Source organism: Taeniopygia guttata, chromosome 2 (assembly GCF_048771995.1).
Source record: "Taeniopygia guttata chromosome 2, bTaeGut7.mat, whole genome shotgun sequence".
Taxonomy (NCBI): domain Eukaryota; kingdom Metazoa; phylum Chordata; class Aves; order Passeriformes; family Estrildidae; genus Taeniopygia; species Taeniopygia guttata.
This window is the reverse complement of record NC_133026.1, coordinates 43,571,368-43,594,822: the sequence shown is the minus strand read 5'-3', so window position 1 is coordinate 43,594,822 and position 23,455 is coordinate 43,571,368. Positions and strand designations below refer to the sequence as shown.

The following is a 23,455-nucleotide window of genomic DNA, read 5'->3' as shown; positions in this document are numbered from 1 at the left end:
CACTCGCAGACAGATAAACAGGAAGAAGCAGCATTCTAAACACTAGTTTTAACAGGAAAATTTTTAGCTACATCTTACCTCTAGTTGGAAGGTAGGGACCTCATTGTAGACTCTAACAAAAATCTCTCCCACAATAAGTTCCTTTGCATGGTCACCGAAGACAAAGTCAGATCCATAGCTCTTGTCACAATCACCCTTTAAGCAGAGATAAGCACACAAGCTCAGACAAAAAATAATCTTGTAGAAAGTGTAAAGCTATAATCTGATCATGAAATAGGCAATACTTGAACAGAACACTTAATGCTTCAGTAAGTCAGAAGCTCAGATTGAAACATAACACGAACAAGCAAAATCTTAGGGTTTTTGTTATCTTTCAAAAACTACGGAATGAAGAAAGTTATTTTGAGGTAGACAACAATGGATACTTGCATTAACCATACAAGTGCATCCCAAGAGGATATGGGAAAACACAAGACAGTTTTGTAAAAAAATAGTACTGGGATTTAAAGTAAAGAATATCTTACTCTCTTAATCATGCTTTCCTGCTGAGATTCCAAAAACTCAAGTAATTCAGCTCGTGTCCCATTGTTCCAGATCAAGTAGGGGTTCTCTGTGTTACTGTTAAGCATCTTCAGAGTCTAAGAAAAGGAGTTTACACGATGTAACACATTTACACATTTTGGATCATTATGCACAGTAATCAGCATGTTTCATGGTATCAGTAAATTCAATCTTATTAACAGCTAGACAAATCACACAAGCAAGTTTAGAGTAGAAAACTTCCCATATTGGAAAAACATACAGGAAAAACAGTATGTGCAAGTTATGTACTAAAGTACAATCTAAATTTTAGTTCTCTTTGTTCTGCTCTGAGACACACTTACTTCAGATTCTCCATTCATTTTTGACAGTGAGCAACAACTACCTGCAATATCTCTTTACAGATGACTTCCTTGGCACCACTTTTAAAGAGTTAAGTTTAACCTTTGCTCTCTATCATCATGTCCTTAAGCCTTGAACAATTAACTGCAATTTTCTGTTCCTGTATTAGTTTTGCAAATATTAGTCTATAAAGCTGTTCCTGTCCATAGTGTGTGAGGCTGAACCAGTGTCTCTTTTCCCTGCAGTTAATAACTGCAACTAAAAGTCACACTGCTGTTCTCAGTATAAAGTTGGCCTAAGAGAGTTTAGTGGTTTAGAAGTGACCAGCTACTTCTTTTATAAATCACTAGGGAAAGTTTTGGCCAACAGATGCTCACCTCAGTAGGACTGACCACAGCAAGTTTTCTTGCAATGTAGGGTGTCAACATTCCAGCCAAGCTTTTCCTGATTGTTGGGTTTTCAGGGGTAGCTTGTTCATCAGAAAGATACCCTCCAAGGCGACTCAGGGCCAGGAGACTGAGTTTAGCCAGGCTATTAGCTACCTCCTGAAAAATATAGAGACAGTCTGAGAAAACCTAGAGCTTTCTTCTGATAGCAAAAATTTACTTTTACAGTGCTTGATATAGATTAAAAGTGTCTTGCATGAAGTTCATTAGAAATCATGGGCTTTGGCAGCTTTAGCTGTTGAATGCTTTAAAAAACCAAAACCCCAACAAACTAAGAGCAGTCATCATTATACAAAAATCCTCTTACAAAACTCTCTATTCATGTTACTCTTCATGCTATTCAATGATTCTAACAAATACTTGAATACATTTGGTCTCTTAGTAAGAGACAGCAAACAACAGCTGATTGTTTGCTTGTTGACAGCACCTCGGCAACATTACCTGGTGGTTTGAATCTTCACTTTTCTGAATCCCGCTCTCCTCCAGTGTATAGTCATAGTTGAAGAGGTAACCCAGTAAGTACCATAGAACTCCAGCTTGGAACAAATGTGTTTGTAGCCAGTAATCTAAGGCAAAGGAGCTAACACACTCTACACCTAAAGCAGCTACTCGTGGTATGGTCTGGGGGGAGAAAAAAGAAGCTTGCCTTAATGCCTGTAACCAGAGAATGCCAACTGGCTTCCGTATCAAAGATTTAAAACCCCTAACTTGCTAATTCTGCAGTACTATCTAAGCAGCCCAGACATAAAAATGAAATGGAGATAATTTCTGCAGCTGTAGTACTGGTAACCAACAACATGGCTAATTAGTCAGCATCTTTCAAAGGGAAGAATACTTGGATAGTTATTTTATATGATTAGAAATAAGCATTGATGAACTGCTGGAAAAGCAACTCAAAACTGCGGCAGAGATTGTCAGCTGAGTTTTTAATGGCAATACCTGTGTCCTGCAGGGACTACAGAACACACAAGCATATACAGTCAATTACTAGAATCTGGTTTTAGTCTTATGCTTTCACACACCCCCCAGGAAAATTTAAAGACAAGATTTCCTTTCTTAATTCAGACAAAATTCAACATTTTTGTAATGTGAGGCAAGTTCAAAAGAGCTAAATGGCAAGGAAGCTTCTAGAATATTGTTTCTAGAGTTTATGGCGACTTTAGAGTCTATCTTATTATGCAAGGCCTGGTTGTAGTACTTTTATCTGCTGATTTAGTACAGTAAGCCAAGCTGCCTGATGTGTGAGTTAAAAGGCAAAAGTAGCTGAAACTTTAGAGTGGCTGCAGTTTAAATCTACAATTTAAATGGATTCAAATACACATGTTGAAACAAGGCAGGCGAGTTCTGTATCTCATGATTTGCTGGGATCTTACACAAGGGTTTGACCAGGCACTACAACTATGAGGAAAGGCTGATAGAATTGGGTGTGTTAAGCCTAGAAAAGAGATGACCTTCAAGGTGATCTAACTGAGCCCTCAAGTACCGAAGGGAGCTTGCACAAAAGAGGGAGAAGGATTATCCACAACTGCATGGAGTGACAGGACAAGGGGAAAAGCCTTCAAACAGAGAGAGCAGGTTTAGATCAGATATTAGGAAGTATTCTTTACTGTGAGAGTGGTGAGGCACTGAAATAGGTTACCCAGAGAAACTGTGGATGCCCCATCCCTAGCAGTGTTCAAGGCCAGGTTGGATGCAGGTCTAGGCAACCTGGTCTAGTGAAAGGTGTCCCTGCCCATGGCAGGGGGTTTGGAATTAGATGAACTTAAGGTCTCTTCCAACACAAACCACTCTATGATTCTATGACTGTCTTATCTGCTCAAAACCCAGAATATTCCTTTAAACATTTAACAGTTAAACACCCATTTGGACAAATGAAAGGAGCACTCACCTTGCCATAATATAGTAGTCTACAGAGGTCCTTAATTATGTTAGGCATTTCTGTAATCTTCTCTCTACATTCCTCAAACTGGGCTGCTACACTATAACACTTACTAATGTATCCACATACCTACAAAACACAATATTTTATTGGTTCCAAGAGGAGGAAAAATGCATATTTACAATTGTATTTTTTATACGTACAATACGAGATCAATATTTTTATTATCTATACACACACATTTGTGTTTATTATCATATTATACATATACCACGTAGTCTTCTGAGAAGACCATATGCTCAGTTAAAGCTGCTGCTTTAAACTCACCTGTACAGACATATCATCTGGCTTGCTAGAACGAGTCAGGACTGCTACACAACGATTAAATGCTTCTTGCAATACCTGCGAGGATTGGATGATATACAAATTCAGTCACAGCAAAAGGAGGTAAAAGTCAGCAAAACCAAAACATTAGCTGGTAAAGTCATTTTCAATGGATGAAGGGAAACATTTGACAAAAATCTGCTGTTTGCATAAATGGTTTGTAGTGGAAAATTCCTTGCAAGAGCTAATAATAACCTTTGATTCTGTAAGAGCTGACAATCTTTTCACCTGTGAGCTAATACCTTAGTCAGTGTGCAGATGACACTAAGTTGTATAGGAGTATGGATTTCCTGGAGGGCAGGAAGGCTCTACAGAGGGATCTGGAGAGGCTGGACTAATGGACTAGGGCAAATTTGTGTGAGGTTCAACACGAAGTGCTGGGTCTGGCACTTGGGTCACAAGAATCCCATGCAGTAGTACTATAGGCTGGAGACAGAGTGGCTGGAAAACTGCCTGGCAGAAAACGACCTGGGGGTGTTGCTCAATAGCCACTGAACATGAACCAGGGTGTGCCCAGGAGGTCAAGAAGGCCAATGGCATCCTAGCCTAGATCACCAACAGTGTGGCCAGCAGGACCATAGCAGTGATTGTCTCCCTGTACTCAGCACTAGTGAGGCTGCACCTTGAATTCTCTGTTCATTTTTGGGCCCCTATCTACAAGAAAGACATTGAAGGGCTGGAGAAAGGCAACAGAGCTGGGGAAGGGTCTGGAGTACAAATCTGATAAGGAGCAGCTGAGGCAGCAGGGGTTGTTTAGCCTTGAGAAAAGAAGGCTAAGGAGAGACCTTACCACTCCCTACAAGCACCTGGAAGGAGGCTGTAGCAAGGTGGGGATTGGTCTCTTTTCCTGAGAAACAAGAGACAGGACAAGAGGAAATGGCCTCATGTTGTGCCAAGGAAGGTTTAGATTGAATATTAGAAGAAATTTCTTCTCTGAAAGAGTGGTCAAGCAATGGAACAGGCTGCCAAGGGAAGTGGCTGAGTTACCATTCCTGAAGGTATTTAAGAAGTCATGAGGACATGATTTAGTGGGACTTGTCAGTGTGGGGATTAACAGTAGGACTCAATGATCTTCAACATCTTTTCTAATTTATATGGTTCTAATATTGTAATATATACAATGAAGAGGCCTTCTGCTCAAGTGACTTGTTCACATTTATCTATTCTTTCACATAAAAAATGCAGCAGTTCTGTAAAGGAGTAGAGAAACTTCACATGTAGCATGCTTATCCACAGCTCAATAGACAAGCTTAGGTTCAGAAAAGGGTATACTCTGCAAGATGTTTCTCCTACTGTATCCAGAATATCTGAGATGTTAAGAATAACTGGTGTCACAGGACCAAAAGTGATTCTCAATTACATCCGACTTCCCATGCATTGAGGATCTAGGATTTCTAGCTATGGAAATGTTAAGACTAAATGCATGCATTTCAACACATTTCTTTACATTTACCTCAATTCCACTTTCTCTCCTCAGTTCTTCTGCATTTAATGCTGAACAATTGACAGTATGAAAAGCAAGTTCTGTAGCAGCAGGCAACAGTGGAGATTCTTTGGAAAACAAAAGGTCATCTGATGTTTCAATGGTAATGGTCTTTATCAGCATAGGATAGCCTGCATACTTGTAAGGTTTCAAATCTGAAAGAGGAAAAAAAGTCCAAGTTTATGTATGTGCACAGTCCAAACAATTTAAGCCATCACAAAATTATTGGTGGATGATGTATCAGATATATATGAACTAGGAAAGGAAGCCAAATACCCGGGGAATCCCGGACAAGACTGAGCAGTCCACAGAATCTAACTCCTCATTACACAGAAATATTCATGCTAGAAGCTAGGAGAGCTTCACAGGAAGAACTCATTTAAGATCAAAAAGGCTTATCGCCAGCTCAGTAAGCCCCCAAGTTCAAAGCCTTCCCAACAATGCTTGTATCTCTCCAGAGAAACTCAAGTATAGCTTGGTTTGTATCTTAGGCCAGGACTGACTAACAATAAATCTACAAGGACCTTGTTCAGTTTGACACAACAATTTAAAGTTTTAAATTGTATTTTTCATTTCTTTAGAAGTCAGCAGTGCTAAAACATAATTTCATTTTTCATATGGAGCCAAATGCAATTCAACACATTTAAGTCTATACCAATGCTGTCCCTAGCTTCACATAAGTGACAGGACTATGACTGCACATGAGGCTCTTAGTTTACCATTATAATGTAACACTTAAACAGCAAAACACTGTTGGCTCTGCAAGACTTGGACATGGCAGCAGCTACAAGCTGCTGTAAAACTGTAGCTGGAACCAAGTGTTAGGGTGCTCCAGCTATTCCTCTTTCCCAACTGAGCAATGAGATAGGCTGGGTCACAGCACACTCACCCAAGGACTCTAACATTGGCCAGAATTCCTGCAAGAATGGCTCATTGTTAATAGCCAGATTATGTAATCACATGTATAACCAGCACCTGGGTGACTGAGTACTAGTGAGGATTTTTCTGCATAGACAATTGGAATTCTCTGTACAGAGGAAGATTCAAATTGGTTAGTATTTGAGCAGAGCACTTCAAAGAGCTATTCATGCTGTTTTGAATTAAGTTTTACTGCAGATTAATTTATTTCATGGAAGAAAAAGTCATATTTTGAAGCCCTATAATGCTGTGGCAAGTCAGAAACCAGATCAACAGAGCACAGACTGAAGAAGAGAGGAGATTAAAGCTGACTGAAATGACCACTAAATAAACAAACATAAAACACTGAGGCACCATGCTTACCTTCCTTATGCCTGTTGAAGAGGATGCTTTGAGTTTTCAAGATCAAAATTATGTTTTCTGGATCTGGCCCATCTATCACCTTGGCAGACTTTGTGCACAGAAACTCATATGCTTTATTAACTTTTTCAAACATATCCTGCCAATAAGGAGAAACAGCTGTAAGTGATGTTAAGAACATTCTAAATTACTGAAGCACTAGTTTAAGTGCAAGTAAAATAAAGCATTTCAGGTAACTAGCAACAGCACTAGTTTTGCTGCCTCGCTGCACTTCAGGAAAAACTGCAAACACTGGTTCATAGATTAGTTTCCTTTTGTCTCCCAATCTCTACCCTAGGCAAGAGACTTAAAGTCAATCATACTATGACAAAAGCAGTAAGTACAGCTGGATTGTGAGAATGGGCAAAGGATGCAGTCAGTCTCTAAAAAGGAACAAACAGCTTGTTTAGGTCCTGTGTAACTCTCTTAAACAAGACCATTTCTGAGATGTGAGTCTGATCTGACTACACCAGTTTACTGTAGAAATCCTAAATCCGTGAATGGTATTAGTTAAATTAGTAATCTGTAACATTAATCTGTATTTTATCATTCACCTAGGACATAGCTTTTAAAAGGAAGAAAGACAATTTAAGTGTGCATTTCAAAATCCTTAATATACGTAATAGCTGAATATGTCCCCATTTTATTAACACCATAAATTTGTGCTGTACATACCCTGCCTTCTGGATTCTTGTCGGGGTGATATTTTTGAGCCAGCCTGAAATAAGCTTTCCTGATCTTACTTTCATCATTTCTGCAATAAAACGAGTTACATCAATTATATTTAATAACAAAAAACCTAAAACAAGGACAGCAAAACCAGCCTGAGGTTCTGACAACAGTACTAACAATAACTGCAATTGAGTGAAAACTACAAAGCTCTCCTATTTCCTTTTTAAAACCCTGCTTCATCATCTTACACTGAATGGGGGGTAATCATGTGGTCACAGTAGGAAGACATTTAAAAGACTGAAAGTATTTTAATACCTCTTGTACCTAATATGCTAAGCAGAAGGTGCTCAAAGTCCCTCAATATTTTAAATGAAGTATCCAAATGAGCTACAAGTGTGGAAAGTTAGTATTTCATCATTTGCAGTAAGTGCACTGTTCTTGAAGGATAAACATAAACTGCTGTTGGTTCACTCCTAGAGACCTGAAGTCAGAAACCTCTGGCAAGACAGTACGCAAGAAATTCTAAGGGTATAACCCCCAAGAAAAAAGGCAGTATGGGGGAGGGAGAAGGATAATTACAGAAAAAAAGCTCCTTTGAATACATTCAAGTTCTGCTATATTCTTTGTTCACTATGGTTAAAGTCTGTCCTTTAAAAGCGCAAAGCTCAGAGCATTCTTTTCCCCATTTTCAGCTTATCTAAACACTTCAACAATTGTTTTCTCAAACATTAGAATTGTACTTCTAAGCTTTGTTTCTTTTTAGTAAAGCACCTCCACTGTGCAAGAAGCAGGTGCTACATGTGACTGAGCTGGTACCACTAACTTGTTCCAAGTACCAAGATAAGAAACTTCAATTTGTTCAGTGCATGGAGTTTATATGAAAGCATTAATACAACTTTAAATCCTGAAGACAACTTACTGGCCTTGTCCTCTGGGTAGGTTAAGAACTTCGTAAGCATCATCTATTGACATGGTAGGTGGCTTCTTCTCCACCTCCTTCTTCCAAGCTTCTAGGGTATCTTTCAACAGTTTCACCTTAAGAATTACAATTTATTAGTGTTTAATTTATGCTGACACTAGTATACGTAATTTTTAATAAAATGCTGTTTTACTAATGAATCCTGTATTTTATTCATGATAAAAGCACCTTGGTTTTAAAATGACTATGTAAGAATTAAATTAGAAGATGGAGAATCACTTAAAGAAGACACAGCTCAAATCATGATACTATAAAAACTGAAAAGCTGCATGAATAAATAAAGCTGCTTAGACAGATCTAGTCCATAGACTTGAACCAAAAAGATTTCTTCAGTTGATGTACTGACATGTTAGCTTGGTTTCTTTTGCAGCATGGACAAATAAGAACCCCAAAGTCATTATTTCCATTACCTCTCCCCACCTCCAAAATAACATTCAGTGAAACACTCTCTGAAGTTTCTTGGATGCTTGATTTTGCTATTTAAGTAGTCACCACAAGAAGGATACACTTATGGGGGTTGCTATGTGGAAAGAACACTATGCTGCTTCAAGATAAAGTAGGGTTTGATGTATTTACTTGTGGTCCAAACTTCACAATAAAGGAGTTACTTGCAACAAACCTAGCACTTGATTTTGTTAATATTTCAGGACTTTTTGTTAACTTCTAGGACTGAAAGATCGAGAATTAAATGAATCCTAAAATACTTCTTACTTACTGGATCTTTAATTGGCCAGTCTGGAAATCTGAGTGTATCACAAAGATGCTTGAGGTAATAAATGTTACAGAACAGCTCATTTTCCAGTTGGGGATAGTTGATAACAGGGATGGGACAGTATTGGTAGAGGGCTCTTGTATTGCTTTGAAGACGGGGAGTGAAGTCAGCAAGATGAGCAGCAATCTTCTCGATCATTAGACGCCTAAAAGGTACAAAGTTTAGTTTAACATTTGCCCTGCAGGCCTCAGTCCTCACTCACTGTACAAATGTGTTCAATGATTTCTCCTGAAAAGGTTTTCCTTAAAAGTTTCCCACATTTCAGTAGGGATTTAGAATAGGACTCTGTCCTATTCTATTAGGGAGCTATTTAAACACCATGAAAATTTATGTATTAAAATAAAATAAAAACAATATTTTCCTTTTCTCAACATCTCTTTACTTTCTGGAAGACCCCAGTATGTATTGGAATATTAGAGGTATAGCACAGACATAGGTGCTGGTAATAAAGTACATATAAATGAGTAAGTATTAAGCTATTCACTTACATAGTCATGTCTCCATTCAAAAAAGTAACTTACTCAAGATGTTCAGAGAAATCTCACTGACAATTCTGCTCTCCCCTGCTCTGGTTATTTTTGGTTGAAGTAGAGTTCAATGCAAGACATTGCCCTTGTAGAAGGCAAACAAGAGGAAGCCATGGAATCCAGGTATTTTCAGCTTTAAGAATGTCAAACACCTCTTCAAGATAACCTGTACTTCAGATTTATTTGTCCCTCTGACAGAAAATAGTTACCTCATTTCATTGCTCCAAATTGCTTCCGGAGTGTCAAATTCTCCAAGGAATATCTCAGAAAATTTTTCCGGTTCATAGTTTTCTAAATAACACACCATTGCTTCAGGAAGAATATGTCCAAGTATACTTCTTTGAACTATATCTTGACTTTTTGTCTACAGAAGAGATCATATGGTCATCTCAAAGGTAATTCTGTTTTGCTAACTAATTTGAGACCTAAAAACTCTCCCCCTTTTCCCTTATAGTAGCTAAATTCTACTTAAAACATCTACAGGTAGTCTGCAAAACTATTTGGAAACAGAGGTAGTTACTGTTGCCATCTACTCACTTCTTCAGACTTGAAAGCTTGTTTTGTATGTGTGTATTTCAAAAACCTAGAAGAGAAACAGCAGTTATTTTCTTTTTCTTTGATACTTAGGTACCCTTGAATAGTAGCAGACCAACATAGTCCAGCTAGCAGGCATTACACATTGACTTTGAGATAAAAGAATAACTGCAACAGTCGCATGAATTTATGTACTAAGTTCATTAAATCCTTGGGAACTCCACAAAGCTAAGCACTCCTGTGTTATCAATGTTGCCTAATGTTCATCATTACAGCTTGAAAGTCTTCCTCCTGAAAGCTGGTTTTCTACCCACACAAAAAGAGATGCTGATAGAGACACAGACAACCTCTGTGCTGTTAGATCGTCACTGCAGGGATGAAATAGGATGACTTTAGACTAAGTGCTGACAGTGCTATTACACCAGAGTATCATTGCCCAATGCACTTCACTGTACCAGAGACTTAACTGGAATTGTAGGATAGCTTTTTATGAACTATTGCATTTAGAAAAAAAGTACTGACAAGAACGGCAGTAGCCACCTGCATATGCAGTACATTATCAGGCAGTACAGACTGATTTAACTGTTTTAGGCTTCAATATTGAAAGAGGCTATTAGATTTTTTAAATCCCTTCAACAGATGCCTACTATCAAAAGCTACATCAGCATATATGTAGCCTGTACATATATGTACTGCTTTTTAGTGCTTGTAAATGGCTTATTCTACAGTAAGGCATGCCCAGTTTACTGTTAGAACTGTATCATCAGACACGCTCTCATTCCCCCTCTGGAAGGATAAGAAATTCACTTTTTAGTGACTGATTAGATCATATGGAGGCAACTCTTATAGAAGAAGAATTTAATGTTGGTTCTACCAAGCCACACTCCCCAGAACATGTAGAGATGTAGAGCAGCAGTCCTGTGCATGACTGGTCAAGAGGTACTTTTGGCTGTTCTTTTTCCTCACCTTGCAATAGGAAGTACATTGGAACCTGTGTACATCATGATGAAGAAGAATACTCCACTCAGATAAAAACGAGGTAACTGAGGGTTGTCTTGCATGACATGAGAGAGCAATACAGCAACTTTTTCCACCAGGATAGGATCAAAAGTCAGTAACAGCTAAAATCAAACACAAGCATTTATATTAGCTGCAAGCAGTGCAAGTTATCTAGCCAAAATTGAAGTTTTAACTAATTATTGGGACAACACAGAAATTTACAGGTATCACAGTTAAAGAATACTTCAGCTTGAAAACAATGAGTCTCAAAAAACATTTAAAGTTGAAAGCGACCTCTGGAGATCATCTTGTCAAACCCCTCTGCTAAAAGTGTGATATTTTAGACCTGGTTGATAAAGACCATGTCGAGGTGGCTTTTCAGTTTCTCCAAGGATGGAAACACTTAAGAGATATTGGCTGAAAAGCATGAAATTGTCAAAAACACCCTATGAAATGAACAACTGCTTGGTCAGAGATTTGCACATTGTTAAAATTGCTCTTTGATGCATTTACCCCATCTAAAGTATTCACATGAGGAAGATGGTGGAGTAAGTGAAACCTTCACTCATTCAGGTACATTTTTGAAGAGTTACTTACCTGAGTGATATGAGGAAGGCAAGTACTATCTGACAACAGCCTTTTCACTCTAGGCAGAGGTCTTATAATAGCATTATCTTGATCCCTAATAAAATCAAGTAGTACAGCAGTAAGCACATGTGTGCCTTTTCTCTTTCAAGAACAAACAATTTTATTAAGCATAAGTATTAGACTATTGAAGCCATATTCTTTGTCTTTTTTTTAACTTCAAAGTTTGTAGTTAGACTTGGTAAGTGTGGTTTAGTGTCCTGCATTAAAGCAGTTTTGTTTAAGTTAAACAAGAGCCTGTCTATGGCATTAGAAATGCACATAGCTTGTGCATTCATTCTTGCAGTCCCTTTCACAATATTAGTATTGTCTCATTTACAAACTCTCTATTTACCCACAGAATTAATTACTACCATGTAAAAGGCTCTTTAATGGAGTTCTCTAATGTACTACTTTCTAAGAAAAGCTTTAAGACAGAATTTATTCACTCATGCATCTGCCAGATAAAGTTAACCTCTTCTGCTGAAAATCACTGTTTACCTGCTGGGAAAATATCCACACATGGTGATGAGCATGTTGAGGACAAGTGTGGCAAGGTCAGTCTCATTCAACACAGGCTGGCCACTAGCAAGCAAGCACCACTTCAGCTGAGGGATGACCTGTAAGGGTCGCCAGCCATCCATACCCTGAGCCCAGCAACGAGTTTTTGAAGTCACCTTCCCATTGTTCCATAGTTCCTGCATCTATTGCAAGATTAGAGATGAATTTAGTTTATTTAGCATTCAGAGCCACCTTTGCTCCTAAATACTCATGCTCATGACAAGCTTTTAAGTGCTATATGGCAGACTATTACAGTTGCATAAAGTTTCAATGTGCTTATAACTCTGTCATAAAATCACGAAGAATAAGGTGTTGATTATGTTGAAACCGAGGCATGGAGGGGTAGGCAGTCTTACCAAAAACGCTGTAGCTCTTGGCACTACATCAAGTCTCTTTTCTAGCTTTAATCCTTATTTAAAGAGTTAGTTGAAGAACATTCTTTAGCACTGTTTATGGTCCCTCTCACACTCAGTCACCAGGACAGAAATAATTTGTCAAGTTGTGAGTCTGAAGCTGAGAGGTACCTCTTGAAAGCTGTAAGGACCACTCCTTTCTTTGTCAGCATTGCCGAAGTACCATTCTTTCTCACTCTCCCTCTTTGCATCAGGTGCTGCCTCAATCACGTTGCTCTAAAAGTTGATGTTTACAAGAACAGCTTTAGCTTCACAGTGCAAATACCACATTTCTACAGGAAATGTGAAAATACATTAATTTCTTTCAAGAATTGTCTCTTTCACAGAGCAACATACGTGTAGTAAGAAACAAGGGCCCTGTACCTGCAAAGGGACTGTAGCTCTGCTTGTGTGAAGATGTGCCAGAGTAAGAAGATCTACAAGGATTCTGATACCATTTGAATCCATAAGGTCCTTCACATTTCTCTGTTAAAAAATGAACTGAGTTACCAAAAGCATTTTCTAGATAAATGTTGCTGCAATTAAGCATTGCACAGTTTTATTCAAGTAAGAAGTGACCAAAAAAAAGTAAAATAATTCTCTAAAGTGACTGGATCTGGTGCAATCACCCCATTATCTACATGTTTCCTTCAGCTTTCTCACCAATAAATAACAGCTATCACATTCCAGAAAGGTGTATCAAACATTGTTCTAAAGCCTCAATACTTCTTTATTCAAGTTAACCCTGAAAGACTACTTCAGACTGCTTTATACAAGCAACAGACTGATAAATTGCTGTTAAGTGTAATATCCACCTTACCTTATTGAGGATCAGCTTGTTGAGGAACAGGATCAATCTGTCACGCTCAAGCCTGTCAGTGCACTGTTGCAGCAGAAAAGAACAACTTAGTATTTCATAGTACATACTAGAAGTTCTCTTCAAAAGTCAACATAGCTGCAGCTGCAAAGCCCCATATTGTTTTTTCACACCCAGAAAACCTACTAACTATTAAGTGTTAAGTTTCATGCACAGATAACAATGGTAGTTTTCTGCCACAGAGGAGCCTTGCTGCCCTCAACACTGTTGCTGCCCTAGATCAAACCCACTATTATGCCAAGTCCATTGTTCTATCAGGACTATCTTTGGATTCCCAGTGAACCAGTTAAAACAAGCACAAGAGAAAAAGAGAATGCTTTTAGCCAGCAGACAGAGAGGGTCTTTGGTATTTCATCCCTGGTGAGATTATCAAGGCTAAGGCAAAGTAACAAGGGACCACCCTGGTTCAGTTTCACTTGCAACAGCCAAAACCCATGCTGATGCAAGGAAAGAACTCCTCCTTCAGAGTGCATGGAAATTTATTTTTTCAAGCCGAATCAGTTGTCAGACATAACTTAACAGACATTTAATAGGCAAAGCAGCTACTACTACAAATCTAATCCACCACATGTGCTCATCTAAAGCTATCATTTCATTAGGTCTGGGGCTACAACTCAAAGTCCGTACTTTGAAGTAATGTGATATGGAACAAGATTTTCCTCTTACTGAGCTTCTGCATTTTTCAAAAGCAAGTTAAAGTTATATCTCCATTTTGTTGGCCTTAAAGAGACGAGTTTGAAATATCTCTATGATCAGCAGGTTTTCTTAGTTAAACTTTAATGAAACTGAAACAAAGAGATACTAAGAACTAAGCTGTTGGCAGCACGGAAAAAAGTATTCCCAATCTGTAAACCCAAAACCTGGGTTTCACAGTAACTTGAAGGATCTGAACATATGTTGGACTAGTAGTATGTTAACTATTATAACCAGTAATTTAAAATAATTCTAACCCTTTCTAACATTCCAACAATGTACTTAGTATCAGAAAACGGTCCTATTTCTTCATGACACCTTCCATAAACAATGGCCAATGCTTGCAGACATAAGCATTTCATATTCACTTTTGGGGTAAGCAAGAAGCGATGGTAGAGTTCATTGAAGAATTCATATCTAAAAAAGAAATGAGATTTTAGAAAAGAAAACAAACATGGACCTTAGGAATGAGATAAGGTTTTAATAATGTCTCACGATCTTTTGATTGCTCCACTCTCTTCAGTTTCATCTTCTTCCAGTAGCAATCTTAGATAATAATCCCCTATTTTTATTTCCTCAGAAAGGCACTCATATTTTACCTGTAACACAGAACACCTTACTTAATATATATTGTTTCTCCTTCTGTAAGTTTTTGCTTGTATAACAATATTGAGCTCGATTGCATCTAAAAACTCAACAAGGTTAGCGACCTCTCCTAAGTTGTAGGAGAACTGAAATCTGTAAGTTTTCTGTTAAAGAAACACACCCCTACAAAATAAAACCACTGGCTATTGCTATCCCCCTGAACAAATGAAGCTTCTCATCATACTGAAATCTCCACTTCCAGCCTTTAACTAACTTGTTTCTAATACCAGCTGGTTTTATTGACTAAACTTGGATAACACATGATGCATTCAGTGACTCAAGTTTAATAAGTACTTACTGCACTGCAAGGTATTTCACTTAATGTTACTGCAAGTATGAAACACAAGCATGAGCTAATTACTAGTTATACTTGCTATTGTGCTGGATAATAAAAGCCTAGAGGCATCAGTTCACAAAACAAGAAGCTGAAGTAAAATTGCACAATAAAAGCCATCATTAACTTCAGAGCAATTACATTAAATTTAACAAATGCCTCAATGTTCAGTGGTAACAAGCATTTAGAAGCACTTCAATGAGGTACCTCTAACATACAACAAAAGCAACTCTACAGCGGTTTTTTCTCATCTACAGTTTGCAGATTACTGTCATGAGGCCACAAAGTTATCTACAGATTTGATCACAGCATATTATATAAAGATATCCCACTAACTGGTATGTTTTCAGAGGAGTCTCAAGCCACCATCCCCTTTGGCAAAGTGACAGGTCCCACAGTTGATAGAAGAGCTTTTGTCAGCACTATCTAGTTCAAATACTTACAGCGTAGTCCAGTAACATATTCATTACTATTTAAGAGCAAATCTGTGAGACAGCAGCTGTTCAATCCAGTCCAAAAGTATCCTGGGTTGTAGCTGCAAGAATGCTACTGCTACATTCCAGCAGGATAAAGCCACACAGGAGCATAGAGTACATAGGGGAAGTCTGTATTACTAAGTTTCAAATCTGTACTTCTGATTCTGTCCTAGTTTGCAGTGCTAAAATGTTGGGATAGCAGACACTGTGACACCCACAAGTCCTGTGCCTGACCTATACCTGAAGGAAGCTTTGAAAGACAAATGCCAGTACAAGAAGTATCAATCTTAGAAGTACCAGTCTTAGCTATTTACTGCATAAATGTAAAAAGCAACCTGTAGTTGTGCGATAGGGATAAACTGCATACATAAAATTGCTCTCTCATAAAACATTAGCTAGCAGTTCTTCCTCATTTGCAGAGTAGTCAGCTGAGAATGCCCCAAACCAAGTTTCTTCTCATTTCACTAGAAGTTCTCAGCTCAAATGTCACTAGAAAGCCATACTCTAACAAGGATGGCAATGGGAATATCTTAGGAATATCTTGCAGCTGAATTCAAGGGTGGCCTTGCTTTGCTTAAGCATTACGCATTAATTAAAACCATATTGTGGAACCACAACAATACTGGAGATAAGAGAACAGTACAAAAAGTGTTTATTAACACATTACTTGAAAACACCTTGCAAGATGTTTTGAGAAAGCCAATCAGGACCATACTGATTGCTTTGCAGAAGCATCCAAGTTCATATCTTTGTTTTAGGTACTGCTGTTCCTAGAATGGGATGACAGTGACCTTCATCTATAATTTACAATGCAGCATGTTTTAGCCCCATAACCTACTGATGATTTGGCAAGTCAGTATTTAACAGACACAGGATTACTGAAACATGAATGCAATAAAGACAATAAACAACAGTGTAAGGACCAACTCTTGTCTTAATGCAAGAATACACCACAGGTTATGATAAATGCTTCATCTCTACTGCATCATTTGTTAGGTAGAAGAGGCTGTTTTGCCCAGTGGCACTGCACAGTAGTACCTGTTCACTGATTCAAGCCTTAGCAGTTGATTCCATAACCCCCAAAAAATTCTAGCTTGCAGTCAGAGATCATCAACACAAGATTCACTTGTAGAATAAGAGAGAGAAGTGACATTTCCAGTAGACATATTTCACACATGCAGTTTGTCCTGTGATAGGTCATTTACCTCAAACTCCTGGTGGTTCCATGAGATAACATTAGCACTACCAAGTTCTCTGTCAATATTAAATGCTCTCATCTCAGACTCAAGAGTATCTCTCAGTTCTTCACGTGTTTTGAAGTTCCAAATCAAGTTTGATCTAGCATGATCCTGAACAAATCTAAGAAAGAAGTTACATAGTTTAAACCCCTCAAAACATTATCTGAAAAGCAGACAATATTCAGCTGGCAAGCTAGGGGAGATTATTAGCATTAATGGACCTTAATTAGAAGGTAGAGAGCAGTGGTCTCCAGTTTGCTACAGTAATTACAGTTGTTCACTTGTATACTGTTTCGATAGCCATGGAGGTCAGCCTAGACTAAAGCATGCCTGTGTCATCCCTTAGGGCTCAGTTTGCTATCCCAGTTGATGACCAGGAGACACGCAAATTATTCACTGTAAGGCAGTAAGGGCTACAGGTATACAATCCAGAGCAGCAACATACCAGCTGTCTTTTAAACCAAAACCAACATAAAAAAGTAGCTTATGCAGTAAAATAGAAATTGAAGTCCTAAATGTCACAAAATAGTCAGTGGACACTGAGAATGGACTTTAATACCAAAGGTTTAGGAGCACATGAATCTTCCTTTCATTAAACTGTATTTGACTTTTAGAAACATCAAGCAGTTAAGGTTATGAAATTTCCCCAAGCTTGTTTACCTAGTTTGTTAGCCAAGCCAAGCTTTATTAGTCTAACTCTAGCCAAAGAGATGTATATTTTTCAGATGGAAGCCCCTCCCTTGTAAATTTTGACAGCTTTAAGAACTCATAGGTAAGCAAGTTGCATTTAGGACCTGTAACACTATTTGAAATCCAGTATCCATGTACCTTCTCTTGCCCTGCTTTAAGCTCATGTTCTAATTCAAGTTACAACATCTTGAATAGCTTACAGGTACCATCAAACTACATGTAATACTTTCCAGTGCTAATTGACTTGGTCTTCAGTACCATGCAGATTTGCACTTGCAGTTTGTTAGTTACTCTTCCTTTTGGTTAAAGGGGAAAAAATTATGTAGTTTGATGGTATTTCAGAAGCTTTCTAAATTCCTCCTTTGCCTAAACACAAGTGAAATCCCTAAGTATAGCTTAGAGGGTTTTTAGTAAGTAGCTGTTACAAAACACTTGCACTGTTTCAAGGCAGGCAGAAATTGAAAGTCACAGAAACTCAGAAGATATTAGCAAAAATATCCAGCCAGATAAAAATGTGGTTGTCTCAGATACAAGTTAAGTTTAGTATTTTCACCTGTAATAGAAGAGATCCCAGTTTGCTTCTATTTTTATCCTTTGGCGCCGTTTCCTTAATATCACTGGTTTTTGAATCATGTTCTGAAAAAGAACCAAATTTCATAAGTCAGTAGAGGCAGATACCTCCCCTTTTTCCCTTTTAAAATAAAAGGCTGTATTTTTTACACTCCTTCAAAAACCATACTATTATTAAACCACACTCATTAATGCCTCCTTTTCTAGTGAGTAGCAGCAACAGACTTTCACAAGTGTTATTTACACCAAGTTAAATCATGCCAGAGAAACTTTCAGCTGTTTGACACATCATCTGTTTAGAAGCAAGTTATACCCCTGAGAAAAGTTTAATTCCCACCACCACAGGTATTCATCAGCTCCAAAGCCGATGGAGGTGAAAACTCGCATGAAAAATGAAAAGAACTAGAGGAAGTCACAAAAATACAAACAAGCCTGACTTGGTCACTGAAAGATTCCCTGTTTTGATGAAGCATGAAATCACTGTTATCATCTACATGAGGTATCACATGCAAGCAGAAGTCTGAGCAACAGAGTCCACACAAGCAACAAGAGATATATAGACTCACCATATTGTTTCTGTCCTGATTATGAAGAAAAATTGAAAGAAAAAGAAAAATACATTTAACACTCCAGAGTCACTGAAGTAATTTAAAGTGGTAACACCAAACTTGCTACTACATCTTCCAAGCTACACTTGTATACATTTACTGTGAAATTATATAGCTCAGAAATCCACAGAGAAAAACTACTCTTCAAACTCAGTAACTAGACAAGCTGTTTAAAGTGCAATTTGACCTTCCACTCTTTTTCACATTTCTTCATTTCCCCTGTTTTGAACCTAATTCACCATTATTTCACAAATATCACTGTCAAACTTCTGCACCATACTCTACATCAAACTTGAGCTAGATTTTCATAAATTAAAGCTTATTACTACATCAGAACAAGTATACAAAGACAGGTATTTTCAATACTCTGCATTGTGCTTTTCATCCCTCCTTACAGGTACAACAGATTGTTTCACTTCCACAATGCATAAAAACAAGCTCACTCAATATATTAAAGAAAGTTAAGGGAAACAACTCATAATTGAAAGAGTTTGTAATTTCGAACACGGCAATAAAACTAAATGAAAAAGGAGACCAACAGTAAGAATTCAAGCAGTGCTTAAGCTCTCTTCTTGCAATATCAGATCAAAACAGTTATTTATGACTTCAGTCTCAATCATGACCTAAGTACAGTCTTGTGTTGCCCTTTAAGCACTGGGATACCTACATTCAAGTGAATTCTAAGGTGGTGTCCATGACAGGGGGAATAGAACTAGATGATGTTTAAGGTCCTTTCCAGCCTAGGCTATTCTAGGATTCTTCAAGCAGGTTCCATAACCGAAATATCATTGGTGTACAGTATATAATTTTGAATGCAAAGAATATTCCATTTCTTTTAAATATACTTCAAAAACTGGTTTTGCCACATATCAAGGCATTTTCTCCTGCATAATCATCTTACGAGAAATGCATATAAGCTGCACTGCAGCTCAATATGGTTGGCTAAAGCTTATATATGCTGAAGGAAGTCATTTGCCTGATTTACATTCTCCCTGGAACCTATTTCTAACCCAAGAATAGTAAGAAGTAGAGTTTGCTAAAAGGAAGGAGAACTTTCACATCACAGTACTTTTTTACTATTTGAGTGTGTGTTCTGACACTCAACTGTGACTTAGTCAAATTACTCTAACAAAGACTTTCAAATACTTTTACCTCTTTTTGAGCTATGCCCATTCGATCTCTCCAGTGCATCAAAACTAGATCCACCTTCTCTTTGGCAAATTTTTCAACTTCTTTTGCAGCTTTTCCAGCCAGTCTCTGCCACTCTGGCACTTTATTAAACTTGCCATACTGATCCTGCAGAATAAAACCAATTGTGGGTTATCTTTGCTGCAGGTCAATGCAGCAGTCAAGTGTTTGTATCAGAAAAGTCTCTAAGACTGTACATCAATATAATGGAATAGGAAAGACAACTACAATTACTTACAGTTGCAATTTTTAAATTATCTCTAACATGCATTCTATCAGCATCTTTTTCAGGAACAGGATCAGCACTGTCAAGGTATGCCAGCAAACCTGGTGGCTGAAAACATTTAAAACCAGTTTAAACACACATGTGATTAATGAACAGAAACCATCACATTAGGTAATAACATAATTTCTTTAAATCAGAGATTTCAAAACAGAATTTATATTCTACTCTAAAGTAAATATGTAAAGCTACAGCATTTTTTGTTACTGTGAGAAGTAAAATGCCACCATCCTCAACAGAATTGCTCAGCAGACACATATTATTGGCTTCAGAGCAGCAGAACTCTTGGCTATATCCCATTTCTTAAAGCAGTACTTAATGCACCTAAAGAATGCAGGAAGAAAAGAGTTGATCTCAGGGCAACACTGAGAGAGATGAATAATACTAGAATCCATCCATATCCTCCGATATGTGACATTACATGTGACATTAGAGTTGAGACAGTCTTTTATGACTAAGCTTTCCTTAAGATAGTGTTCAAGATCAGGACAGTTGCTCTGCAAAAAACAAAGGAACTGCTATTTTGAAATTAAAAGCTAGTAATTTCCCAGATAGTGTTGTAAGAAATTATTCTATTTATTGAACTAACTTCACTGAAGTAACTTAAGCAAGACGCATTCAAGAGGCTGTAAGTGTGAAAGAACACATGAACGATCAGCATATGAACTAACAACATACAGATTTAAACAAGTTACAAGCAAAAAAAGTTGAACAGGCAAGGCATGAAAACATGGACTGAATTCTTAACACCTTAATTTTTTATTGGCACAAAAAAGCATTAGAGACATGCTTATAATGTCTCCCACATTTTTGTCCTTTTAATCAAGAAAAAGAAGTCAAGACACTTATTTTTTAAGTTTTGTGTCATAAAGTATCTTAAAAAGTGTCAGGAAAGTAACAAAATTTTAGAGTACAAGATGCTTTGAACCTCATCAATATCCTTTAATTAGCAGATGCTAGACTGCTAATCTCTCAGGCAACACCTTCCCCTTGAAGGGAAAAGGGAATATGTTTACTATATAGACTGTCCCAACTTTGATACTGCAAGCTTTCATATTTTAATTTTTTGCTACTCCATATTCCATTTTTACTTACCAAAATACGTTTCAACAAATTCATAGCAGTTTTGTTCTCAGCTGTCCAGAGGCCAACCAAATGTCTACTTAACTGCCTGAAAAAGCCATTGAAATTAACAAACTGCAAGTCGGTACTTTAAACAGATTTTTAAACCACTAAACTGTCACCTTTACCATGCTGATGAAATGAAGATGAGCAAGAGCTTCGTGCTCTTGAGTGATTAAGAGCACAAAGCATTACATTGTTCAAGGATATGCTTAGCATGCTTTAAAAAGTGTTGCCTTTAAGAAGTTCCAGTGAAGTTAGTGGAACAGTAGCAGCACATGCTTTTTATCTAGACCTCAAAGAACACTTGAGCAATAGAGCAGAAACATCTAATAACCAAGTGTATGTTTATCCAGCCAACCTTAAGTTACAGCTAAAGTTAAGAGGCTAGAAGTCATCAAGAACTGCTACATGCTCTACTTGAAGTTCTTAATACCAGTTGGCTAGAAAATCCTTTCTGGGAGCCTGCCTTCAATGCCAACTGATGCTTTCTGCCAACATTTGTCACTAGAATTCTACTGCACTGAACTGAAGCATTGCTACAAGCATATTGTAAGTAGTAGCACCAAACAGAACTGGCATGACAGATGGTTTCACATCCACTCTCTCCTGGATGACACACAGTGGCAACAAGCTCCACTTGTCCCTACATTCCTTAGCAACTCTAAGCACTTGAGGAATTCACAGCTAAAGCTTCTATAATCTTGTACTTGGGTGGAATTAATTGAATCGTTGCTCATCCTCCACAGGATACTCTCAGAGAGCATAAGTTCTACTGACTGTTGATTCAGGGAATAACTTCTGTAAGGCAACTTCTCTCTCACATAGGATGGGTGATCCTAACTGCATGCAAGATGTCTGAGATGTGCACACCCATTTTTATACAGTTGTACACCACAAGTTGAAACTTTTTACAAGTTCTAAACATTCTACTTGCCTTTTCTTTCCCTGAAGTATAAAATAAAAATCAAAACTTGAGCCATTAATGAGTAACAAACCCAAGCCCACCTTAACAAAAAATAATCAAGGGTTTATTAAGTGGCTGCAGTCTCAGCTGAAGCTTGTCCTACTAAAACATACCAGCTGCTAAAGAAAATACTCTCCTGAAGAACTGCACTTTTCTTCCTTGACCTCCCAGTGTTCGCTAGGCCATTACTTAAGATTTTTTTAAAACATGATATATCAAGTGAGATGGACATACCTATTTGTAAGCATCCTCTGATCTGTGCTTATTGTAAACATAGCAGTGTGCAAGTGACGAGGTAAGGCACCTTCACTGAGGGCAAGATCTTGCATTTTGGTAGCAATCTCTTTGTCTCCTTCCTTTGGAAACAGGGCAAGATGATTACTAAGAAAAGAATCTTACTTAAGCTGCTTTTATCTCAGTCTAAAGTTCCAAGGCCTCCTTGACTATCAATTATACCAACTAATATTCAAAAATCAGAAGCTAAAGTATGATAGGTTTTAAGTGAAAGTTCTCAACAGCAACTGCTCAATGCTGTAGTAAAGCCATGGACCAGATACCTGGTAGTTACATCTATGAGGACAGTTAACTGAAGAGGGCAGGATGCCTGCCATCATACATCAGGAGGTTGTAGTAGCAGTACCATTTTCACACTGCAATTATAGATTAGGATTAAACAAAGAATGGCAGCCACACATGATTTCTTGTTGCTTGACTTTTGCTAACTGTAACCACTTAAGATTAATAGCTGCTGTTCAGTTTAGACAGCCAGGTGGGTAAGACTGCCACTCACTCAAAATGCATTAGTTGCAATGAATAAGAAAAAGTTTTTGCAGCAACTTTACTTGTCTAAATGATAGGACTTTTAATAAACAACATAGTAACTTTTAGCTAACGTTATCAGCTACATCAATGGAAACATGAAGATTTGGAATACCTCTATTTCAAGTGTTCATTCACTTCCATTCCGAGAAAGTACTAGATGGATTTCAGATGCATAAGCCATTGTGATGGGCACTATGAGGCACTAACTTAAGCCCTGAATTTCAGTCCAGGAAGTGTCAAGAGTCAGTTAGCAACAATCATAAGCAGCCCTTGAAAAGTATGGACTTGGCCCATACATTATGTGGTATGGAAACTTAAAGCCAAAGCAAGGAGGCTGACACCACTAGTCTGCTCTGGGACACTTCTGCTTGCTAATCCCAGTCCCATTTCATCCAGGAAATATGGCCTTTCCTCTTTGAGATACTCTCTAACATGCAGAAGTCTGGTGGCTCTGAGGTATGTGGCTGAGCTACAAACAACATTTACAGCCA

General features: G+C 37.9%; 1 protein-coding gene across 3 annotated transcripts in view; it reads right to left on the bottom strand.

Moving 5' to 3' along the window:
* DNAJC13 (DnaJ heat shock protein family (Hsp40) member C13) overlaps positions 1-23,455 on the bottom strand; it is a 56,893-nt gene that overhangs the window by 12,649 nt on the left and 20,789 nt on the right. For 2 of the 3 annotated variants that reach the window (XR_003958621.4, XM_012571680.5), the window contains exons 17-44: positions 22,377-22,498; positions 21,149-21,224; positions 20,009-20,104; positions 19,735-19,878; positions 18,541-18,555; positions 17,958-18,040; positions 16,682-16,835; positions 14,517-14,620; positions 14,279-14,438; positions 13,272-13,334; positions 12,836-12,937; positions 12,584-12,688; positions 12,000-12,202; positions 11,472-11,556; positions 10,842-10,996; positions 9,879-9,924; positions 9,551-9,705; positions 8,758-8,959; positions 7,983-8,098; positions 7,067-7,145; positions 6,356-6,491; positions 5,045-5,229; positions 3,535-3,609; positions 3,217-3,336; positions 1,770-1,949; positions 1,260-1,427; positions 525-638; positions 79-195 (exon numbers count right to left, since the gene is read on the bottom strand). Coding sequence is in view for 2 of the 3 variants with exons in the window: in XM_012571680.5 (XP_012427134.4) it covers positions 79-195; positions 525-638; positions 1,260-1,427; positions 1,770-1,949; positions 3,217-3,336; positions 3,535-3,609; positions 5,045-5,229; positions 6,356-6,491; positions 7,067-7,145; positions 7,983-8,098; positions 8,758-8,959; positions 9,551-9,705; positions 9,879-9,924; positions 10,842-10,996; positions 11,472-11,556; positions 12,000-12,202; positions 12,584-12,688; positions 12,836-12,937; positions 13,272-13,334; positions 14,279-14,438; positions 14,517-14,620; positions 16,682-16,835; positions 17,958-18,040; positions 18,541-18,555; positions 19,735-19,878; positions 20,009-20,104; positions 21,149-21,224; positions 22,377-22,498 (3,360 nt within the window). In the remaining variant the exon portion in view is untranslated. The remainder of the gene's footprint in view (positions 1-78; positions 196-524; positions 639-1,259; positions 1,428-1,769; positions 1,950-3,216; positions 3,337-3,534; positions 3,610-5,044; positions 5,230-6,355; positions 6,492-7,066; positions 7,146-7,982; positions 8,099-8,757; positions 8,960-9,550; positions 9,706-9,878; positions 9,925-10,841; positions 10,997-11,471; positions 11,557-11,999; positions 12,203-12,583; positions 12,689-12,835; positions 12,938-13,271; positions 13,335-14,278; positions 14,439-14,516; positions 14,621-16,681; positions 16,836-17,957; positions 18,041-18,540; positions 18,556-19,734; positions 19,879-20,008; positions 20,105-21,148; positions 21,225-22,376; positions 22,499-23,455) is intronic. The other variant, XM_030265085.4, reaches the window with a different exon arrangement.